The following is a 21,163-nucleotide window of genomic DNA, read 5'->3' on the forward strand; positions in this document are numbered from 1 at the left end:
AGGCCTTAATTTGCCTACCCATGTTCTACAGCTATGTCTCTTGGGAAGTTTCCAATGCATCTGTTTCTGCTTAGACTTTGGCAAGAAGGGCTGTTGACTTTATAGAGCTCTGCAAAGATGGCCAAGAGGTTCAATGTGCAATCAATAGAAGGCTCATCCCCCCAAAGAGAGATGAAGGCAATAAGGAAGCAGCATAAACAATAAGCAAATAAATATACGTTTTATAGTGAGGGCATTTATTAGATAAATGTGGTTGGCTAAGTCAATACTGATGTCTTGTTCTCCATGTTGCTTCCACCCCTGTAAAATGAGGGCCTATTTAGAAAATTGGTTTTAGCTCATGCAATGAGGGTAAGAGAGAAAGAAATGCATCTTTCTTGGATTATTGATTTTTGCCCACATCCAAAAATGAATAGATGCAGTCTTCAGTATATTACTGATGGGAAGAAATGCAGCCCATCACCACCAACTGCCCCAAAGACAGTGTTTCCATTGCTCACCTGATGGTGTGTTCTGCCTCCACAGTTGGAGGCAGTTTTCTTCAGACTACCAGTTGCTGGAAACTGCAGGAGGGGGGAGCACTATGGCATCTGGTCTGGCACTGTGAGAACAGGATGCGGCACTAAATGGTTCCACTGGCCTGATCCAGTAGGCTCTTCTTATGTTGTGTTGTGAGTTCCCTCTGGGGTATTGGCTAGTACCTGTGACATCTCTAACGTCAAGTCATACAGCTCTTTCCCTTTCCCAGGTCAGTTTATATATCTTTTAAACTTTTTTAAATGGTTAGCGACACTCAAAGGGAGATGATGGAGAATAGAAGAGAAAGAAAACGGCTACATAGCCTTCTTCCAATGTCTTTTTATAGCCAATCCCAACATATTTTGAGGATAACAATAACTCTTTCATGAGGGATAAGCCTGACCTCTAAATCAAATATGAGGCAGAAACACTTTTGGCAACAACTTTTAACAGCTGCAGTGGTGATAAACCTGAACCCTGTAGAGCACTGCCAACTTTTGGGTCAGCTTCAAGCAGCCGTGACTTTGGGGGTAGAGGATAAACATGAAATGAGTAACCTCCCCCCCCCCCCAAGTTAGCTGCTGTTGTTAATTGCTTTTTAAATTTATCAGTTTTAATTTGTGCTTTCAACTGATAGTTTATGTTTTCAGATGTTATATTGATTTTGTATGTACCCCACTCTGAGATTGTTTAATGAAGGTTAGGTCATTAAATACATATAACAAATAATAAATAAATGCTAATTAATTAATGCCATGGAGATATTTGCTATCACAGCAAATTAGGGGTGGAAAGCTGTGACACTCCGGATGTTGGACTACAACACCTATGATCCCCAACCACTGGCCATGCTGAATGGGCCAGATGGGAGTCTAACTCCAGCTTCCCTTTCCCTGCAGTTGACCACTGTCACTGCTGCCAAATGCACCAATGCAAAAGAGGTATAGTTGCAGTCGTTGGTTGAAAAGTTGCAGCTGTAACTGGATCTGACCCTTGGAAAAGACCCTCCTGTCACCCATATCTTAAGTGTTTCCTAAGATGTAAACTGCAGGGATGAGAATTCTACCTGTTGAATATCTGCCTGCCCTACTTTTGCACAGGGCAGCAACATGAGTTTGTAGTAATGAATAAAGCTGAAACAAAGACTAAGTTGTATTGGTGAGTGCAATTAGGTCGAGGAGGGTGAGCCTTTTAGGTGCCTGTTTCGTCCTGGGATTCAGCTACATTAGTAAAGAGACAACGAATCAAATCCGTTTTAAACATGCAACACCAGATGGCGCCAGAGAGCAGGAATAGTTTAAAAGGACATTTCTCATAGCAAGTTTTTAATTTTGTTAAAACGATCTAATTTCTGACTTATTTATAGCGTTTCTTTAATGTGTTTAGAACCGCTCAAGGTTCCTAACACCTCTACCTCCTTAGAAGGTAATACTTGGCCTCAAAAACTTAGAACCTGAAGTCTGTGTCACAAAACATTCTTCATCTGGACCTGTTTGGTTGGTATTTTAAATCATATCCCATGATGGCATCACTTAATGGAGCTTCTGTATTTCCATGCATCTATATTCAGGCCACGTTCATCCTTATTATGAAATAAAGCTTTATTTCCCTGCAAGCCTGGCCAAAATCATAACTCTTCATGGGTGGGATGTAGATACAGAAAGGAATAAAGGAGGAAATATGGGCAGGGAACTGCCATTTTGCTGCAGAATTTGGCTCTTTATGACATGCTGCTGCTGCCTTGCTTCAGACATGAAGAATGACTAGAGCCCACAGATAATTCAACACTTGCATAGCTTGTCGTGTGATCAGGCATTTGTCTTCACTAGGGAGAGAGAGGAACTATAATCAGATTCAGACCCTCTGTAGCTGTGCAGAGCAATTCTGCAGAAAAACAGAGACATTGTTTGTCATGATTTACAGTGCAAGCCTGACTGTTTCTGCTTGGAAGTAAGTCATATTGAATTCAATGGGACTTAATCTCAAGTAAGTGTGCTTGGAATTGCATCCTCAGTTGCCTAATCATCTCCTGCCTATGGGTGCAACATACCCACCAGTATTTTCTCATCAACATTTCATGGAAGCCCCCTGCATAAGGAACCATTTATGTTAGGGTTGTGCATCAACCGCAATATTTGGTTTTAACTGTGATTTCACACTTTGGAAAACAATTTGACCCAGGGTCGGAAGCCAAACCCCAGTTCACAGAAATAAAGTTTACTGCTTCCCACATTCATTTGCACGTGTGTCATTCCAAAGTGTGAATGTAAGCAAGCTCACCTTCAGATCGGTGGGTGCCAGCAAACATCACCAGCTGAATCTGAGCAAACTACTATTTTTATTTCCCACAATGCCTTTGAGTGATAAGTCAGGGGTTTGGGATGGGGATTTAAATGTGAATCCCTCAGCTCCACCTGCCCAGAACTCACTGGGAGCACTGGAAATGTTTTTTAAAGCAATGGTAACATGGGAAGCAGCCTTAAACGGAGCTTTATGGGTACTTAATACCGAGCTCAATGAACTAATGGAATATCTACAATATTCTCTCTACATGGAGATGCTGGGGATTGACCCTGGGACCTTGCGCAGGCAAAGCAGGAGCTCTTCCACTGAGCTGCAGCCTCTGACTCTCCTAGGGCGCTAAGATCCCAGCAGCTGCTCAAGGGTGCCGCAAGCTGACACCAGACTGCTTGCAAAGAACTCCAGCTGCGATTTAACCTTGGCACAGTTCCCTCCACCACCAATGTTCTCAGCCGCTCAGCTTTTGAGATAATTAATTCACCTCTGCTAATAAGGCTTTTGTGATTCCATGTTTCATAAGAATGAAATGAATAAAGATGAATAGAGTTGGAAAAACCCACCAGAGTTCACGGAAGGTTGATGATACATTGGTTACAGAGCAAGCTTCCATGGACTAGAGACCACTTTGTCAGTTAACTGTCCTTCAGAATATTTGGGTTGTTAGTAGTTTTCTGCACTCTCTGCTGCAGCCACAGGGGGGCATGAGATTCATTTCTGCTGCCACTCCTCAAGCTGCCTAAAAAATTCTTGCAAGCTCCACTGGTCATAAATTGGCTTATTTTTGTGCATTTAAAAAGAGAGAGAAAATACTGTATTTGCTTGGTTAACAGCTGAACATGTGATAGGATGTGGAATCCTGACATTCCACATATCTAGGGATGAACACCAAGATTATATAGTATCCTTCCCCAACCTGGTGCCCTCTAGACGTTGTTGGACTTTACTCTCATCCTTCTTGGCCATTGACCATACTGACTGGAACTGGTGGGAGTTCTCCTCCCAGGTGAGGCAGTGCATCTTCATGTCTAAAAAAATGACGGTGTTCAGACACAAATTGGAGACATACTTGTTTGCGTTTGGGGCATGGATGTCAACTGAAATTTCAGCAGTTGGTATTGCTTTGTGATTTTAGCTTTAGAAATGTATTTTTAAAGAATGTTTTGATTGCATAGATTGTATTTTTATGCAGAGCATTGCCCTGGGTTCCCATGGGAGGAAGGGCAATATAGAAATAAATTAAATTATGTTGTGACGCAGAATGGTCACTTTATTTAGCACTGACTTCCACTAATACTTTGTGCTTACAGGAGTCTGGCTCTGCAGCTTCTTGCTCATCCTTACGCTCTGCTCTGCAGGATGTGACCCCCTTGTAAAATCACAGTGTAATTATAGCATACTCTACAACATTCCTCCAATGAAAATAGGGAAATTTCTCACTCCCCACCCCTGCAACTGACTCTCCTCGACCCCACATTTTTGTCACACACCCCTTGAGCATTTCTCACACAGCTGCACCAGAAGGACACAGCACACACACCCTCCACCATCCCGAGAAAACCCATCGATTCTGATTTCATTTTATTCTTTGGTAGATTTACAAAAACACACACCAACAAATAAATTTTAGAAAGGGGCAAGCTTAGATGTGGAAGCACAAAGCCTTGGTTTGTGCTCTGCTCCGCCTTCCTTCCTGCCCAGGGCAGCCGTGCCCTGCCTGCCCCCCCAGAGCCGAGGCTGGGTCTCGGTGGCAGCAGTGGTCCCTCCTCCTCCTCAGCTGCTCTCCAGCAGCTGCTGCCCAAGGGAGGAGGACGGCAGCAGTGGCCGTAGAGAGGCAACATGGGGCTCCTGCACAGCCACCACTGAGAACAAGCACTGGCTCCTCCCCCTCCTCCTCCAGTGCGGTGGTGGCAGCACTGGCAGGGGAAACAGGGGCATTCCAGCATCAAATCAGAAGCTGGGGTGGCTTTTGTAATTTCAGAACTGTCCCTGGAAAATAGGGACACTTGGAACAGTTGTAGCTTCCCCCAAATAATCTTGGCAACTGCAGTTTGGAGAAAGATCTGAATGTGTGTCAAAGGTACAGTTGTGGATGTGACCTAACAAAATCATAATCTACTGATTACTTTTATTATAACACTCTCCTTTTATATTTATTTCCTAGCAAAGTGTGTGGCTTTGCTTTTGATGTTTTGGAAGATAGACTCCCTACCACCTTTTGAGTCTATGGTCCTAAAACGCTCACTAGAAAAGAACAAGTGCTATAGCTGTTTGCTTGTTTTAAATTACTTTCTGCTGAGTTGCCTTTCCATTTGCTTGAACACATTTAAACTGGAGTGGGGAATTTATTCCAGCTGGCGGGTCCAATCCAGACCCCCCCCTCAAAAAAAAGCACTACCATGCCACTTTAAAATTCATGGCTTCCCTGCAAATTTTCTCAGGTCTGTGCAAATTTTGCAAGCGTTTCCCTTCCCTTTTTTTATTTATCTCATAAAATGTATACACTGCTCGATGGGGGGAGGGGATGGCAACTCAATACCATTTACAAAAAAAGATAAAACTATAAAATTATCACTACAGCAATAATTTACAGCAGTAATTTAAAGTCTACACAAAGTGTTAACACAACCACAGATTGAAACAAATTAAAACTCGCATCAACTTTCTAAATATCTAGGCAGGCTTGTTTAAACAAAAGTGTTTCCAGCAGGCACCGAAAAGAATACAGTGACAGTGTCTGTTAGGTATCAATAGGCGGGGAGTTCCAAAGTGTAAGGGCTGCCACATTAAATGATGGAGCACTTACAAATGCGGAGCAGGAATTACGTGACACCCGTAGTAGTGCCAATTCCACTGATCACAGTGGTTGAGTGGACAAATACAGTGGTACTTCGGGTTAAGTACTTAATTCATTCCAAAGGTCTTAACCTGAAACTGTTCTTAACCTGAAGCACCACTTTAGCTAATGGGGCCTCCTGCTGCCGCTGCGCCACAGGAGCACGATTTCTGTTCTCATCCTGAAGCAAAGTTCTTAACCTGAAGCACTATTTCTGGGTTAGTGGAGTCTGAAACCTGAAGCGTATGTAACCTGAAGCGTATGTAACCTGAAGTACCACTGTTATGTACTGAATTGAATAGGATCCAAACTGTAGCAATCTGGTCCTAGAACAATAGGATCCAAAGGGCAGCAGTCTGGTCCTAGAACAATAGGATTCAGAATGCAGCAGTCTGATTGGTTGGCAGGAACCACCCAATCATGCTCCAGATAGAAGTGAATCCACAACCTGATTGGCTTACAGTAGAATTCTGGAATTAGCCAATCATGTACAACCCATTGTGTAAATAATGTATATAAAGCAGATACTTTGAGGGGACTTTCATTCATTCCTCCTCACCACTATGAGCTGAATAAAGAGCATGAAATCACTTTGCGACTCTGAGTATATTTCACTGGCGACGAGGATGGGATCCCGCTGAGCTGACTGCCACACACAGCACTGCAGCACCGCCACCTGCCGCACCGCTGCCTCGCACCGTGTATCCAGGCTTCAGCTCCGGGACCCAAGGAACTCAGAATGGCAACCGATAGCAGCTTCTTGCCGTTCAACCCAGCATCTGGAGACTGGGAAGCGTACGCCTCCCGTTTCACCTTCCTCCTAGAAGCCAAAGGGGTCACCAATGAAGAAGACGCCAAGAAGAGGGCAATATTCTTCAGCGTCTGCGGAGAGGAGACATTTGAAATCGCCCGGGCTCTCCTTGTGCCTGAAGACATCACTAATGTTCCATACAAAACAATATTGGAACAGCTGAAGGGGCACTTTTCGCCACAACCCTCAGTGGTGGCTCGTCGAAATGCCTTCTACGCAAAGCGGCAAGCCCCTGGGGAAACCATAACTGGGTTTGTGACCTCTCTCCGCCAAGCTGCCCAGTTCTGCAACTTCTCAGAGCTGGAGAACATGCTGCGTGACCGCCTCGTCGGTGGCCTGAAGGATGAGAAGCTGCAACGGCGCCTCTACGCTAAGAAGAACCTAACGTTCCAGGTCGCTCTGGAGGAGGCCCTGGCAATGGAAGCTGCCAAGAGGTCGACGTGAGAGGCACGGCCGAGCCAGCCGTCCCAACCGAGGGTCCACCACGAAGACCTCACCGACGACTCAGGATCCAACAGGGAGGAGGTGCACCGAGTACAGCAGCGCACTCAAGCAGCCCACATACCACAGCTGCCTCGACGAGAAGGAGGGAACTGTGCAAGCTGTGGAGAAAGTCACGAGAGGAGGACCTGCCGTTTCCGCAACGCAGAGTGCAGTCAGTGCAGAAAATTGGGACACATCGCCCAGGTGTGTCGGGCTCGGCCCACCCGACGCCAGGCATCAGATGACCAATCCAAGAGCCCCAGGTCCCGGGGCCCAACGCACCAAGGCAACTCGACAGAGCTCACGGACTTCCAGGTATACCAGTTGCCCCACCCCAACGTAGAGAAAATTTATGTAGAGGTACAGATAGAGAGGGCCCCATGCCGCATGGAGCTTGACACGGGTTCAACTCTATCCATAATCTCGGCAAGGACCTTAAGGAAACTGTGTCCTACTGGGGGTCCCAAACTCAGGCCGGCCCCATTCACCCTCCGGGACTTCCAGAAACGTAAGGTCCCCACAATGGGGGTGGGGACCTTCAGGGTGCAATACCGAGGGCGGACGCGGCAACATTAGCTTACTGGGATTGGCATGGTTTGGACCACTGGGGCTAGCCGTCACCGGGGTGAACCACACCAGCTTACAAGTGGACGTGGACGCCATATGCAAGGAATTTCCGGGGGTTTTCGATGGGAAATTGGGACAGTATACAGGCCCCCCATTGCTCTACAGCTTGACCCCACAGTACGACCGGTCAGGCTCAAGGCCCGCTGGGTCCCATTCGCCCTGAAACTCTGTATAGACGAGGAATTAGACTGGCTCGTGGAGCAAGGAGTGCTGGAGCCGGTGCCTAATGCCCCCTGGGAAACCCCAATCGTCACACCCGTCAAGCCTAATGGTTCGGTCCACATCTGCGCAGACTACAAATGTACCATAAACAAGGCCCTCACAGCCCATGCATACCCAGTGCCAGTGGTCAGCCATGTCCTTGCCACCCTGGCTGGGTCGAAATTTTTTGGCAAGCTGGACTTGGCCCAAGCATATCAACAGCTGCCAGTAGATGAGGCCACAGCAGAGGCACAGACGATTGTGATGCACAGAGGAGCGTTCAGGGTAAAGCGGCTGCAATTCGGTGTCAGCGTGGCACCAGGCATATTCCAGAATCTAATGGACTCTCTCCTTAAAGGGATTCCTGGCGTCACTCCCTTCTTCGATGATGTGTTGATTGCCGGGCCCACACCAGAGGAGTTAGAGGACCGCCTCCGCACCGTTCTGCACCGTTTCCAGACAGCGGGTCTCAGGTGAAGCGGGAAAAATGTCTACTAGGAGTGCCTCAGGTGGACTTTCTGGGATTTATGGTGGACGCAGAAGGGGTCCACCCGACTGGGGACAAGGTACGGGCCATTTGTGATGCCCCAGCACCCAAGATCAAGACAGAACTTCAGGCCTTCTTGGGACTATTGAACTTTTACCATTCCTTCCCCACAAGGCGGCAGTAGCGGAGCCCCTACACAGACTCCTGGACAAGCGGGCCCCTTGGGTGTGGGGCCAGCGCCAGGAGGCCGCATTCCAGGCAGTCAAGGACTTGCTTGTCTCAAACTCGGTCTTGGCACACTTCGACGAGAGGCTGCCAGTGGTGCTAGCATGCGACGCCTCGCCCTATGGCATCGGCGCTGTCCTGGGACACCAACTCCCAGATGGAAGAGAGGTACCAGTGGCATACTTTTCCCAGGCACTCAACGAAACCGAGTGGAACTACTCGCAAATCGACAAGGAGGGTCTGGCAATCGTGAAGGGAGTAAAAAAATTCCATGATTTCTTGTATGGGTGGCCCTTCACCGTGGTGACTGACCACAAGCCGTTGCTTCGCTTGTTTGCCCCCGAAAAGCAGACCCCCCAAGTGCTGTCTCCTCACGTCCTCAGGTGGTCAATTTTCCTTGCCAGCTACCAGTATGCACTGATTCACCACCCTGGAAAGGCGATGGGCCATGCGGACGCCCTCAGCAGGCTACCACTACCGGAAACAGGCCCCAACCCAGCACCTGCACAAGAGGTTATGAGCCTGGAGCTGCTTCCCGACCGCCCCATTCAGGCACAAGAAGTTGCACACCATTCCAAGAAAGATAGGGTCATCTCCCAGGTCCTGGACTGGGTGTGGAGGGGATGGCCCAGCAGCAGTCCTGGGCCAGAATTCGCCGGCTACACAACCCGCAAACATGAACTGTCGGCCCACAAGGGGTGCCTGTTATGGGGAAGCAGGGTTGTTGTTCCCCAGCCCCTCCGCAAAAGGGTCCTCACAGTCCTACACGAGACACACCCAGGGGTAGTAAGAATGAAGGCCCTTGCCAGGAGTTATGTGTGGTAGCCGGGGATCGATGGAGAGATAGAGGCCTGGGTCAAACACTGCCAGGCCTGCCAAGAATCCCGCCCAGATCTCCCAAGGACCCCAGTCCAGTCCTGGGAGTCCACCCGAGCACCAGGGTCACGCCTGCATGTGGACTTCGCTGGCCCCTTTCAGGGGAAAACATTCTTCATAGTGGTGGACTCCTACACCAAATGGCTGGAAGTCGCACTGGTACCATCCACTTCTACGTCCGCAGCCATCCGGGTACTACGCAGGCTGTTTGCAACCCACAGGCTCCCTGACACTCTCGTCTCAGACAACGGGACTGCATTTATGTCAGGAGAATTCCAAACCTTCACCGCACAACGCCATCCGCCACATCCGTTCGGCACCATTCCACCCTGCCACCAATGGCCAAGCAGAACGCATGGTGCGGACCACCAAGGACACCCTTCGCCGCATGACGCAAGGGGATTGGGAATACCGCCTTGCCACATTCCTTCTAGCACAGCACAGCACCCCAAGCTCAACGACTGGCCGGAGCCCCGCTGAACTACTAATGGGTCGGTGCCTTGCAATCATATTGGACCGCCTTCACCCTGATAGAGCTCAGGATGAGGTAGTGGTGGGGGAAGGCAGGAACCCCCGGACCTTCGAGGCCCAGGACCCAGTGTACGCAAAGAATTTTGGGGCAGGCCCTGCATGGGTACCCGCCACAGTCACCAGGTTCACTGGCCCCGTGTCGTACGAGGTGCTAACAGATGGGGGGCAATGCTGGCGCCGCCACTGCGACCAGATACTGCGACGATTCCCGGGAGAAAACCAGGAGGAGGAGGACAGGTCAGAGGAGTCCCAAGGGAACAGTGGGGCAGTGAGGCCCATAGAGCAGCAGGGGCAAGCAGAGGGGGGCAATACAGAGAGGACCCGTGAGGCCGAAAGGACACCGGAACCAGAACCACGACTGAGCAAGCCGGTTGCGCCAGACCAAACAGCCCCATCACAGCCAGCATCCTTGGAACACGAGCCAGAACCTGAACCCCGGACCAGGGAACACCCCAAGCTGCAACGCACACGTAGGCCGCCGGCGTACCTTGAGGACTATGAATGCGACCTCCCGGGCAGGACTGGAACTTAGAGGGGAGGGGTGTTATGTACTGAATTGAATAGGATCCAAACTGCAGCAGTCTGATTGGTCCTAGAACAATAGGATCCAATGGGCAGCAGTCTGATTGGCCCTAGAACAATAGGATTCAGAATGCAGCAGTCTGATTGGTCCTAGAACAATGCAACAGTATGATTGGTTGGCAGGAACCACCCAATCATGCTCCAGATAGAAGTGAATCCACAACCTGATTGGCTTACAGTAGAATTCCAGAATTAGCCAATCATGTGCAGCCCATTGTGTAAATAATGTATATAAAGCAGATACTTTGAGGGGACTTTCATTCATTCCTCACCACTATGAGCTGAATAAAGAGCATGAAATCGCCTTGCGACTCTGAGTATATTTCAACCACTGTATGGGGTAAGGTGATTTCATAGGTAAACTGATCCCAAGTTTTTAAGAAACACCTTGAACTTGGCTCAGTAGCAATTTGGCAACCAGTGCAGATCTCTGAGCACTGGTGATTTATGCTGACCTTTACCAATGCGCTCTTCCCCATAGGCATTTTTGTATCCCTTGTTTGGCTGGAGAAGAGCACCACACAATGCCAGAGTCCTTCTCCTTGGTCGGCCTACTTTGTTCTGGCAAAGGAGTAAGGGACGGAACATAGGAATTACAACCTATTTTGAACTCTTCATTAAACTACACTGGTCTGTACATGCTGCATTTTGTTTTTGGCCTTTCAAAGAAAGCCTTTTATGTATATTTGACTCAAGTACAGCCAGCCAGCACACAAAGTATGCTCAGGGCAGCTTTGGAGAAGAAGGATAAGGCAGAATTGCAGCAAAAGTTGGCCTGTTTGAATAGAAACTGGGCGTATCATTGCAGGATCCCAGCCAGAACAGGGTGACTAACACCTTGTGCATGCAAGGAACCCTTGAGCTGCATTTTCCCAACACTGCTGACCAGGTGTTGGTTAGCACTCCTACCTTTAAAGGTGCAGTGCATATTTGTTGAAACAATCCTAAGAGCATTTCTTCAGAAGGAAGGCCAGATCTACTTATGCAGTGAAAGAGAGTTGGGGCCAAATCCTGGTGATGTGGACGCTGCAGAGGTTAGGAAGCTCATTTTTGAAAGCTTCTCTGTAAGGAGAAAAGTAGCAAGCAAGGAATGAGCTAAGCTGGAGCCTGTCCCCTGCTTTGTGTGTCTATTTATAATGTGGAGGGAGGTTTTTATTGTTCTTGAGCAGCATTCAAAACTGGCATCCCTCACCTGCAGCCTGAAGTGGTACAACTTTATCGCAGGATTGTGTCTTGAATTTGATTCTACATGTCTTGATTAAGTCTAAGAGCGAGCTACAAGATAAGCAGGAGGAGGCAGCAGAATTCTGGAATGTACCATTAGGCTGTAGAGGAACAATCATTTGTTTTACTCTTCCAGCCCAAGGACAACTGAGCATGCTCAGTGGGCACATCATGCTCACTGACAGCCAGAATTAAAAGGAAACAGGAAAGAATGCAGGAGGAAAACTGGGATAGGCGGCTGTAACCCTGAACAGGAACATTCCACACTGCAACATTTTGTTACAGATTCCACTTGCATTCACCAAAATTCACAACTATGTTTGGCTTAGTGAGAGGGATATGGAAGCTTCTGCTGGTTGTGAGGAAGCCATGGCTTTCCCTTCATTTCTTTAAAACCCTGCCTGGAAACAGAGCAGGAACACAGCAAGAAAGGCTGACGACAGCATTTTAGGGCATGACTTGAATGTTGCCATCATGGGTCCTCCTGGGTAAAGCATTTCCCTCCTCTTTAAAGCGCTGGCCCAAGTTTATTCATCGCTAGCAAGGCAGGGATCGCAAGGAATGGATGCATCTCTTGGGATGTGAATTTCAGTTGTCCAAGCTTCTTAAGATTTCAGTCTTAAATTCTGTTCTTCACATGTTGGTAACATTCTGGTTTTTTTTTCAAAAACAAAAAAGCAAATCATCATGAAAATACACCAGCAGTTTAGTGTGCACTTCACCAGATATTTTGTGTGCAGTTTGGACTAATAAACAATTTCAGCAAGCAACTTCCCACCATATAATGAATTTTTGTATGCTATTTTCAGAACTATAGGTATTGTTCTGCACAACTTCCCCTAGCTTACGCATTTTTGTAAGCATTATACGTGGGATGCGGGTGGCGCTGCAGGTTAAACCACAGAGCCTAGGGCTTGCCAATCAGAAGGTCGGAGGTTCGAATCCCTGCCACGGGGTGAGCTCCCGTTGCTCGGTCCCAGCTCCTGCCAACCTAGCAGTTCAAAAGCACAAAGTGCAAGTAGATAAATGGGTACAACTACGGCGGGAAGGTAAACGGCATTTCCGTGCGCTGCTCTGGTTTGCCACAAGCGGCTTAGTCATGTTGGCCACATGACTCGGAAGCTGTATGCTGGCTCCCTCAGCCAACAAAGCGAGATGAGCGCCGCAACCCCAGAGTTGGCCACGACTGGACCTAATGGTCAGGGGTCCCTTTACCTTTACCTTTAAGCATTATACTTGGCTGCAGAACTGCATTACAAAATTTGAAGAAGTGTAGATTTTCAGCCATGTCTCAGTTTGCATATTGTTTTGAAAATTTGATGGGTGCGCCTTTAAATGCAAACTGAATGAATTTCTCCTTCACCCCGCCTGTGACCCAAAACCTGCCTTTAACCCAAACATGCATTTGGGATCCCATTTCTTCTTCCCCCTTATTTTACCATATATTTGTTGGGTTATATCATCATCATCATCATCATCATCATCATCATCATCATCATCATTTTATTACCTGCCCTTCACCCTGAGGTTCCAGGGTAGGTTATAACACTTTAAAATACAGTCTAACATAGTTTTAAAACTAACCAAAAAAAAACAGTCACAAAAAATAGGGTGGATCCTGATTTGGTCGCAGCTGGGGGGGCTATCAGGAGACTGATAGCTTTGCCATATTTCAAGAGGTACAAAAAGCTTTTTCAGGGCAATCGCCTGATAGCACCTTCACTGCCACAGAGCCAGAGCCAGAAACCCACCACTGATTGCAAAATATACTGAAGAGAGTGTAAAATATGTTGCTCTCCTAGGCCAAGTATCATGTTGCTAAAATCAAATGCTCCTCCACCCTCTAATTCATTTATTTAGAAGGTATCTGGGTCTAAGAATCTATTCTCTTGAATTTGTGCCTCTCAGCTTAACAAGTTGGATTGTGCATATCAATCGCTGTGCAGAAATGAGATCAGGATCCTCCGGTAGATCTTGAGGTGATTGGCAGTACTGTAGATCAGTAAGGATTTCCGACTCCCAATTGTTTAAAAATTGCAACTGCAAAATGACTTCTTTAGCCTAACTTAAGCAGCTGAAATGAGGAAAGCTGGGGCAACTCAGTCAGATGGGAGGGGTACTATGATGATGATGATGATGATGATGAAGGCTGGATTTTCTTCTCTTTAGAAAAGGAAAAGAAGCAGTAGACCACACAGAACTACCATTTTCTCTCTCTCCTGCTCTCACCAGCAAGGCTAGGCCCTTCTTCCCTTCACAGTTTGCTTGTTTTCCTTTTCCCTCACCCATTTTTCCTTACTTGTTGGGTCTTTTTATACTGTAAGCCTGAGGGAAGGGGCTGCATTATTTCTGTGGATTTGCAAGCTGCTCTGTGAGAGCTTTTCCAGCTAAAATCCTTTGTCTAAGAAGGACTGTGAGTATTTCTAGGACGAATGTGAAACTGTGACCCTCCCTTGTTATTTTTACTATTGGTTGCTGAATGCTGTTTACGTAATCTTGTTATATATGTATTGGAATATGGTCTTTTGTATGTTGTCGTGTTGCTATTGAATTGCCATGTTATTATAAGATTGTTTTTGTAGTGTTTGTTTGTTTGAAATGCATTATTGTTTTTGAAGTGTTTGAAATGTATTCCTCTTTGCTGCAAACAGCTTTGGGCATGGCACAAATAAAAGGAATGAATAAGCAAAACTACCCCACACAGGCAGGGGGTTACAGTGCAATCCCACCCTTATCTATTCATGCAGTCATGGCATTGTAGAGGTCTGCTCAGAAGTAAGCCCTACTGAGTTCCGTGGGGCATATTCCCAAGTAAATATAACACATAGCTGCCACCCTAAGGGCCAAACTAGACCTGACCCCATCAAAGTCATGGGCGGCTGCATGAATGAGGTTTCCCCCCTTTTTCTTTTAAAAGTAAATCGAAGTCAGGCTGATCCAGATGGGGAGGGGGCTTTCACCCTTTGCCCCCCTGCCATTTGTACGGCAAGGCAAACTCCCTTCCTTGGAAGTCCTGGAACCGCAGCCTTTGCCGGGATGCAGGTAAGGCTGCTCTCCTCCCCAGCGCTTTCCTGGGAGTAAGTCCACTTGCGAAGCTGAGTGCCGGGATGCTTTTCCCCAGGACTGGGATCCCGAGGAAGCCCCCGGGGAGGGGGAGGCCGCCAGCCCTTCCCCGTGGCGGGCAGCAGGGCGGAGCAGGTGATCCCTCCCGGCGGAGGCGAGTTCCCGCCCCTGCGCTCTGACTCGGCGGCGGCGGCGCTGCACCCTCGGGCCGCCCGGGCGGAGCAGCGCAGGGAGGTTCCTCCGTCGACGGCGGGAGGGCACTTCAGCGGCGGAGAGGGCAGCGCCGCGGGCCGGATCCCGCCCCTGAGCTGAGCATGGCGGCGGCGGCGGCGGCGGCGGAGCCGGGAGCCGCGCAGGCCGGAGGGGGCTGACTTGGAGCCGCCTGCGGGCTGGAAGCGCCGAGCGGGGAAGAGGCAGAGAGCGAGCGAGCGAGCGAGCGGGGAGGGGATCCCTCCCAGCCCCGGCATGGCCCGCTGGATCCCCACCAAGCGCGAGAAGTACGGCGTCGGTGAGTGATCGCAGGCAGAGGGATCGCTCTCCCCCCACCCCCGCCCCTTACTGTACTTGCGGTTCCCACGTGCAACAACACGCGTGCCGCCTGCCTCTTCTTCCTTGGCCCGGGTCGTGGGGACGCGCCCAGCATCATCTGAATTAACCCTCTGCTTGCTTGCTGAGCTTCCTTCCCAGTATTTCCCGCTCTCCTCGCCCTGGATAAAGTCCATCCTACGGCAGAGCCGCCTCCCACCCCCGTCTTAGATCAGATAACACCCTCGTTTGTGTGAATGGTTACATTTCCCTGCGCGGGTCGGCTCAAAAACACCACCCATTGAGTTCAATGGGCCTTACTCCCGGAGGAAGCGTGTGTAGGATTGCAGCGCGTTTGGGGCAACGTTAACTCCACGTCAACTGGGGAGGAATAAATCTTGCTTCTTCCTTCTCTCTCCAGTCTCCACACCCCCCTCTTCTTCTTTGAAAGTTTCTGGAGGAGAGCATTCAAGATCCTTTAAGCTGATTGGTTACCCATTAACACCTTTTTCTGATCTGTCATCCCGCCTGGATGGGGAGAGGGGGGCGGGTGGATTCCCTCTGCTCCACACCCAAAGGGACCTCTGATTCACGCTGCAGGCTGCGGAGGGTTGTAAATGGGGAATAGGGAAGCATTGCTCTGTGTGAATTGACGTGGGGGGTGTGTGGGGGGGGTGTAAGGCTGCATGTTCTGACAAAGGTCACTCTGGCCTTCGCTGCTTTCATGGTCTGCTTATGGGGCTTTTCCATAGAAGTCATTCTTTCCAAGTTAAAGTGTCTTGGAACCAGGGCTTTTTTCCAACTCAGTTCTGGCTCCTCTCAGGTGGGCACCAATGCCATTATAAGAGAAGAAGGGAGGCGTTCATGGTGAGTTCCGGACCTCTTTTTCTAGAAAAATGGCACTGCTTGGAACAGTCACCCAGCAACCTTTTTCAGATCTGGGATTTGCATTATTATTATTATTATTATTATTATTATTATTATTACCTTTTCCCTCAAAGCAGCTTACAGATAAAATAAGAGCAGCTAAAAACATAAGGGAGAACTCATTAAAAACAATTAAACATTAATAGAGTTAAAAATGTATACAGCACATGTATAAATACACACACACAAAATTTCTTAGAAACTTAAAATCACAACAAAATTGGCACTGCACCAGCCCCCTCATTAAAAGTAGATACCCCACCTGTGTGACCATTTCTTTATTTCTCTATTTATACCAGTGCTTCTCAAACTTGAGTCTCCAGCTGATGTTGGACTAACCTGCGCCCCCATCATCCCTGACCACTGGATGATGGGAGTTGTAGTCCAGCAACAACTGGGGAAATACTGATTTGTACAATATATTTATGTGCTCTTGTGACTAACCCTCGGTCAGGCCGTGATGCCTAGTGGTGGGTCTTTTGTGCCCGGTGAAGACTTAATGCCTGTGGCACTCCACATGTTGTTGGACTCCAATTCCCATCATCCCTGTGCTGGCTGGGACTGATGGGAGTTGCAGTCCAACAGCATCTGGAGAGCCCCAGTTTCTTGCCTTAAGAAAAATCCATTGTGACCCAGAAGTGTTTTCCTCTATTCTCAATGGTGTAAGAGTTGGTTGAGGTTGCTCAGTGAGGCGCTTTGTATGTGCTCAGAGACACTTCACACGTTCTCGTGCAGAGTGCTTAACTGATAACAGGTGGTGGGACTAAGCGGGGCCCTGACCAAAATCAAGTCCTGTTCGTGTTCGCTGGGTCTTGGGGGTTAGAGCACTGGATTTAGACTGGAGAGGCTTGAGTTCAAATGCTGGCCTGGCCACAAAGATTGCTAGGTGAAGCTGGCCTGGTCTGCCTCACAGGGTTGTTGTAATAATTGTAAAAGGGTGAGGGCGAGAGTTATGTATGGTTCCTTGATGTTCTATGGAAAGCTGGAATAAAAATGCAACCTCTTCCCCAATGCCTCTTCCAATCTTCCCCCAAAGATTGCTGCTCTAATGTCACTGCAAAATGGCATCCTTTTGTTTCAACTTTCAGTTTTATTCCATGCTTGCAGCACTGTGTTTTCATTTGACTTGCCTTATTTTGCCTTTTAAGCCCCCACCAGGGTGCCATCAGGGCAGAAATCCAGGGTGCCACTTGGCAAGAAGGAGCTCCCTGGCCCCCATGCAGTATGGATGGCCCAACCCATTTTGATATGTGTAAAGTCATAAAATCATTAGGTTTGAGGCCTAGTTACCAATCAACACCTAGGGTAGAGGTTCCCCAAACCGTTTTATAAATGGTTTTCTTTTCAGTTCTGTTCTGGTCACCTTATCTCAGAAAGGATGTCTTTGAGCTGGGAAAGCTGAAGAAAAGGGCAAGCAAAACAGACCTGTGAGTTGGAGCACCTTACCTAGAAGGAAAGGCTGAAGGAGTCTTCCCCATCCTGGTGCCTTTCAGGTGTTCTGTTCTACAGCTCCCGCCAGCCCCAGCCAGCAAGGCTGGGTGTTGTGGTCCTAAATGTCTGGCGGGCACCAGGTTGCAGGAGGGTGGGCAGAAACATTGACAGGAGGGAAGATTCATAAGTGAGTTTAAAAGAAAAGAAAAAGACAAGAAGGAGCTGCAACAAAATGTTGCAACATGAAGGTCTCCCTATTCAGTATTCCAGCTTACAGTATTTCCTTCCATTGCCTCCCTGGCTTCCTGTCCTTGCTCCTTTAAAGTACTTTAGTACAGTCGTACCTTGGAAGTCAAATGGAATCCGTTCCGGAAGTCCGTTCAACTTCCAAAACGTTAGAAAAACAAAGCACAGCTTCTGATTGGCTGCAGGAAGTTCCTGCAACCAATGAGAAGCTGTGAAAGGCCTGGCGGACATTCGGGTTCAAAAAGAACGTTTGCAAACCGGAACAGTCACTTCCGGGTTTGCGGTATTCGGGATTCAAAATGTCTGAGTTCTGAGGCGTTTGGGATCCAAGGTATGACTGTACCGTATTAAGTAAATTTAATACTGAACTTTTAGTCTCAACTGCACAGTTACCTCTCCCTCTTATAAGTTTTTTTTAATTATTTGTGCAAACCTTCTGGGTTCCCTGAAGTCTACTGAAGCCTCCCTCTTTTGTGTGTGAATAGTACCATTTTGGCTATATAACCAGCAGTGCTCACAACCTGAATGTAGGCAATAGATGGACTTGGGATGTTGCTGGAACTTTGAGGCATAAAGAAATAAATCTTTATGAACAATGTAGGGCATTCAGTTTGATGCCTTTGATTGGGAGTTAGACAAATTCATAGTGGGCAAGTTTATCAGTCCATGGAAGCTAAGCAGAACCTCCAAGGACAGAGGCAGTGTACCTCTGAATATCATGTGGTGAACTATAGCAAGTAGAAGGTGCTTTGCCTTCATGTTCTGCTTATGGGCTTCGCAAAAGTGTTTGGGTGGCCATTGCTGGAAATTGAATGCTGGCCTAGATGGGCCATCCATCTTGATCCAGGCAAGGACTCTGAATATGTTCAGGTTCTCACTGAGAAGAGAAAGGCCAGAAATCTTGCTGCATTCTATTGTCTGCCCTGCCAGGATCAACTGGAGTCAAGGGGTGCTTGTTGGTTGTCCTTGATTGCTGGCTTTCTCTTTCTTTCTGGTGGAACAGAAGAGTGAAATTCCTTAACTGCCCACTGGAACTCCAAGCAAGATTCCAGTGTCTTCCTACCCCTATGATGAGGTGAGATGTTGTGCTTTGGAAACCCCTGGACTTCTTCGCCTTCTCTCTCTGCTGGGGACACTGGAGGAATTTGATCTTTGCGATACAGATTGTACTAATGCCCAGATTAGAACATAGCAGTCTGTCTGATTCTGCACTGTTCTGAGCGGTGCGTTGCAGTTCTTGTCTCAAAACTATCAACCGTATAATGTTTTTAAGAATGTGGCCTGTAAGATAAAATACTATGCGAAACATTGAGGTGTTTTATTATTTTGACATAGTTGGTTGTATCCAACTAACTTCTACTTAGAGTAAACCGTAAATTAGCCAAGTCCGTTGAATTCAGTGGGTTTGCTCTTAGAATGATTAGCGTTTGACACAACCAATGTTTTGAAATACAATATATTCAATATATGTATTTAAATGCAAACTTTTGTGCAGATAATGTAGAAAAAGGACAGAACATACTTAGGGCTGATCACTTAGGGCTAGTGAAAGTGACATGAGCTGGAACCGTACTCATCCTGCAATTGTACTCTCTGACCTGGGAGTAAGCCCCATTGAATTCAGTAGGACTTACGGTTAGAAATGTGCTGTTGTGCATCCTTGCTCTGCAAGACCAGTTCCTCGATACAGGATTGCACTTGGCTTCCCTGCAGGTCAAAGATCTGTTGCCTCTCTTTGCTTCTGTTGCCTCTCTTTGCAAAGCGGTTGGGCCCGCTTTGCACATGTCAGCCCTGTCCTTAGGACGGTTTTGCACCTTGGATGCCAGAGCAGATCGGGATGTATCACCAGCCAAACACCCTGAGATGGGGATGCAACACACACATACACACACACACACACACACACACACACACACACACAGAGCAAGCTAGGAGCGGGCAAGGATGAGTGCTGTCTCCCTGCTTTGCATTGCTCACTCGCCTCCCCAGCCCCCAGCCCCTTCCCCTCCAATTTCTCCTCTGAGCTCTGGTGTGCATCCAGCTGATCTCACCACTCCTTCACACACACCCCGCCTGATTCTCCACGCTCTTTCACCCATCCACTCAATTTCAGGCCTGGGCCAGAGTTACTTGTCCCTGCCACTGGGCGCAGAGAGATTCGGGAGCGCTGGCAGTTTCACTCGCGGTATGCCACCGGGTGAAGCTGCTGTTGCACTCTGGCCATCATACCAGTCCTGGGTGATGTATGAGTACATCGCCTAGGCCTACTCAGTGCCCAGGAAGCTATGGGCTATGTAATCTGAACAACTGATGTTTGGCATAAGTCTCTGTGCTTGTGGCTGCCATTATGGATAGGGCAACAAACGGTGCAGAATGCAAAACATTTCATGTCCTGACCGGTGTGATTCATGCTCATCTCTCCTTATAGTTCCTGATATTTCTCCAGGCCCAGCCTGCACATTATCAAGCTTATCTCTTCAGCCATAAGAACTAGAAACTTTAAGAAGAAGACAAAGGGCCACAGAGTCTCAGAATGTTGAATTCTGTTGCAGGACACCAACTTGTACAAGCACATATGTGGACAAGATGTGTCCAGACGTTTGCTGGACTATGCAAACTCTGGTCCCTGAGCAAGTGGAGGGACGCAAGAAAAATATCTCTTGCAGACCTTCCCACTTAGCATGGGGAGAGGTTGAGGGCTGAAGGTCTGAGGTAATGTGTCTGGGCACATTGGGCTGGGGGTTGTGCGTGCAGGTCTGCCCCACCAACCTGCGATACACAATTTGTGTATTTAGGCAGTCACCTGAACACAGCTATAGTGTGCAGACCTCCATGATGTTACTCTTTCTAATTTCTCTAGATGTATTTAATTTTTTGATTCAGAAGCTGCTTGGAATATAGTGGTACCTCGGGTTACATACACTTCAGGTTACATATGCTTCAGGTTACAGACTCCGCTAACCCAGAAATATTGCCTCGGGTTAAGAACTTTGTTTCAGGATGAGAACAGAAATTGCACACCGGCAGCATGGCGGCAGTGGGAGGCCCCATTAGCTAAAGTGGTGCTTCAGGTTAAGAACAGTTTCATGTTAAGAACAGACCTCCAGAACGAATTAAGGTCTTAACCCGAGGTACCACTGTACTTCCTCAAAGTGGATATAATGGACTGAACAGGCTGCTTCTAATCCTTCGTGCCTTGACTGAGCATACTAGCATTCTTTATTCTAGTGGCAGTCTGCATGGCCCCACACTAGTGTTTTATCAGACATTT

At 47.9% G+C, this 21,163-nt stretch overlaps 1 protein-coding gene and 2 long non-coding RNA genes across 3 annotated transcripts in view; 2 read left to right on the top strand and 1 right to left on the bottom strand.

Moving 5' to 3' along the window:
- LOC310832212 overlaps window positions 1–21,163 on the top strand; it is a 288,863-nt gene that overhangs the window by 114,489 nt on the left and 153,211 nt on the right. The gene's annotated exons all lie outside the window — the stretch shown is intronic.
- Window positions 2,100–17,812, bottom strand: LOC310832242. The gene is made up of 3 exons (XR_014558191.1): window positions 17,662–17,812; window positions 11,669–12,351; window positions 2,100–2,403 (listed from the first exon to the last, which is right to left on the bottom strand). It is a non-coding gene; the product is annotated as an uncharacterized lncRNA (long non-coding RNA).
- The window catches only part of DOCK5 (dedicator of cytokinesis 5), a 139,030-nt gene continuing 132,807 nt past the window's right edge, over window positions 14,941–21,163 (top strand). The window contains exon 1 of the mRNA XM_083713368.1: window positions 14,941–15,271. Coding sequence (XP_083569494.1) covers window positions 15,229–15,271 — 43 coding nt within the window. The 5' untranslated portion in view covers window positions 14,941–15,228. The remainder of the gene's footprint in view (window positions 15,272–21,163) is intronic.

The sequence above is a fragment of the Podarcis gaigeae genome, assembly GCF_964106915.1.
Source record: "Podarcis gaigeae genome assembly, chromosome: 15".
NCBI classification, from domain to species: Eukaryota; Metazoa; Chordata; class Lepidosauria; order Squamata; family Lacertidae; genus Podarcis; species Podarcis gaigeae.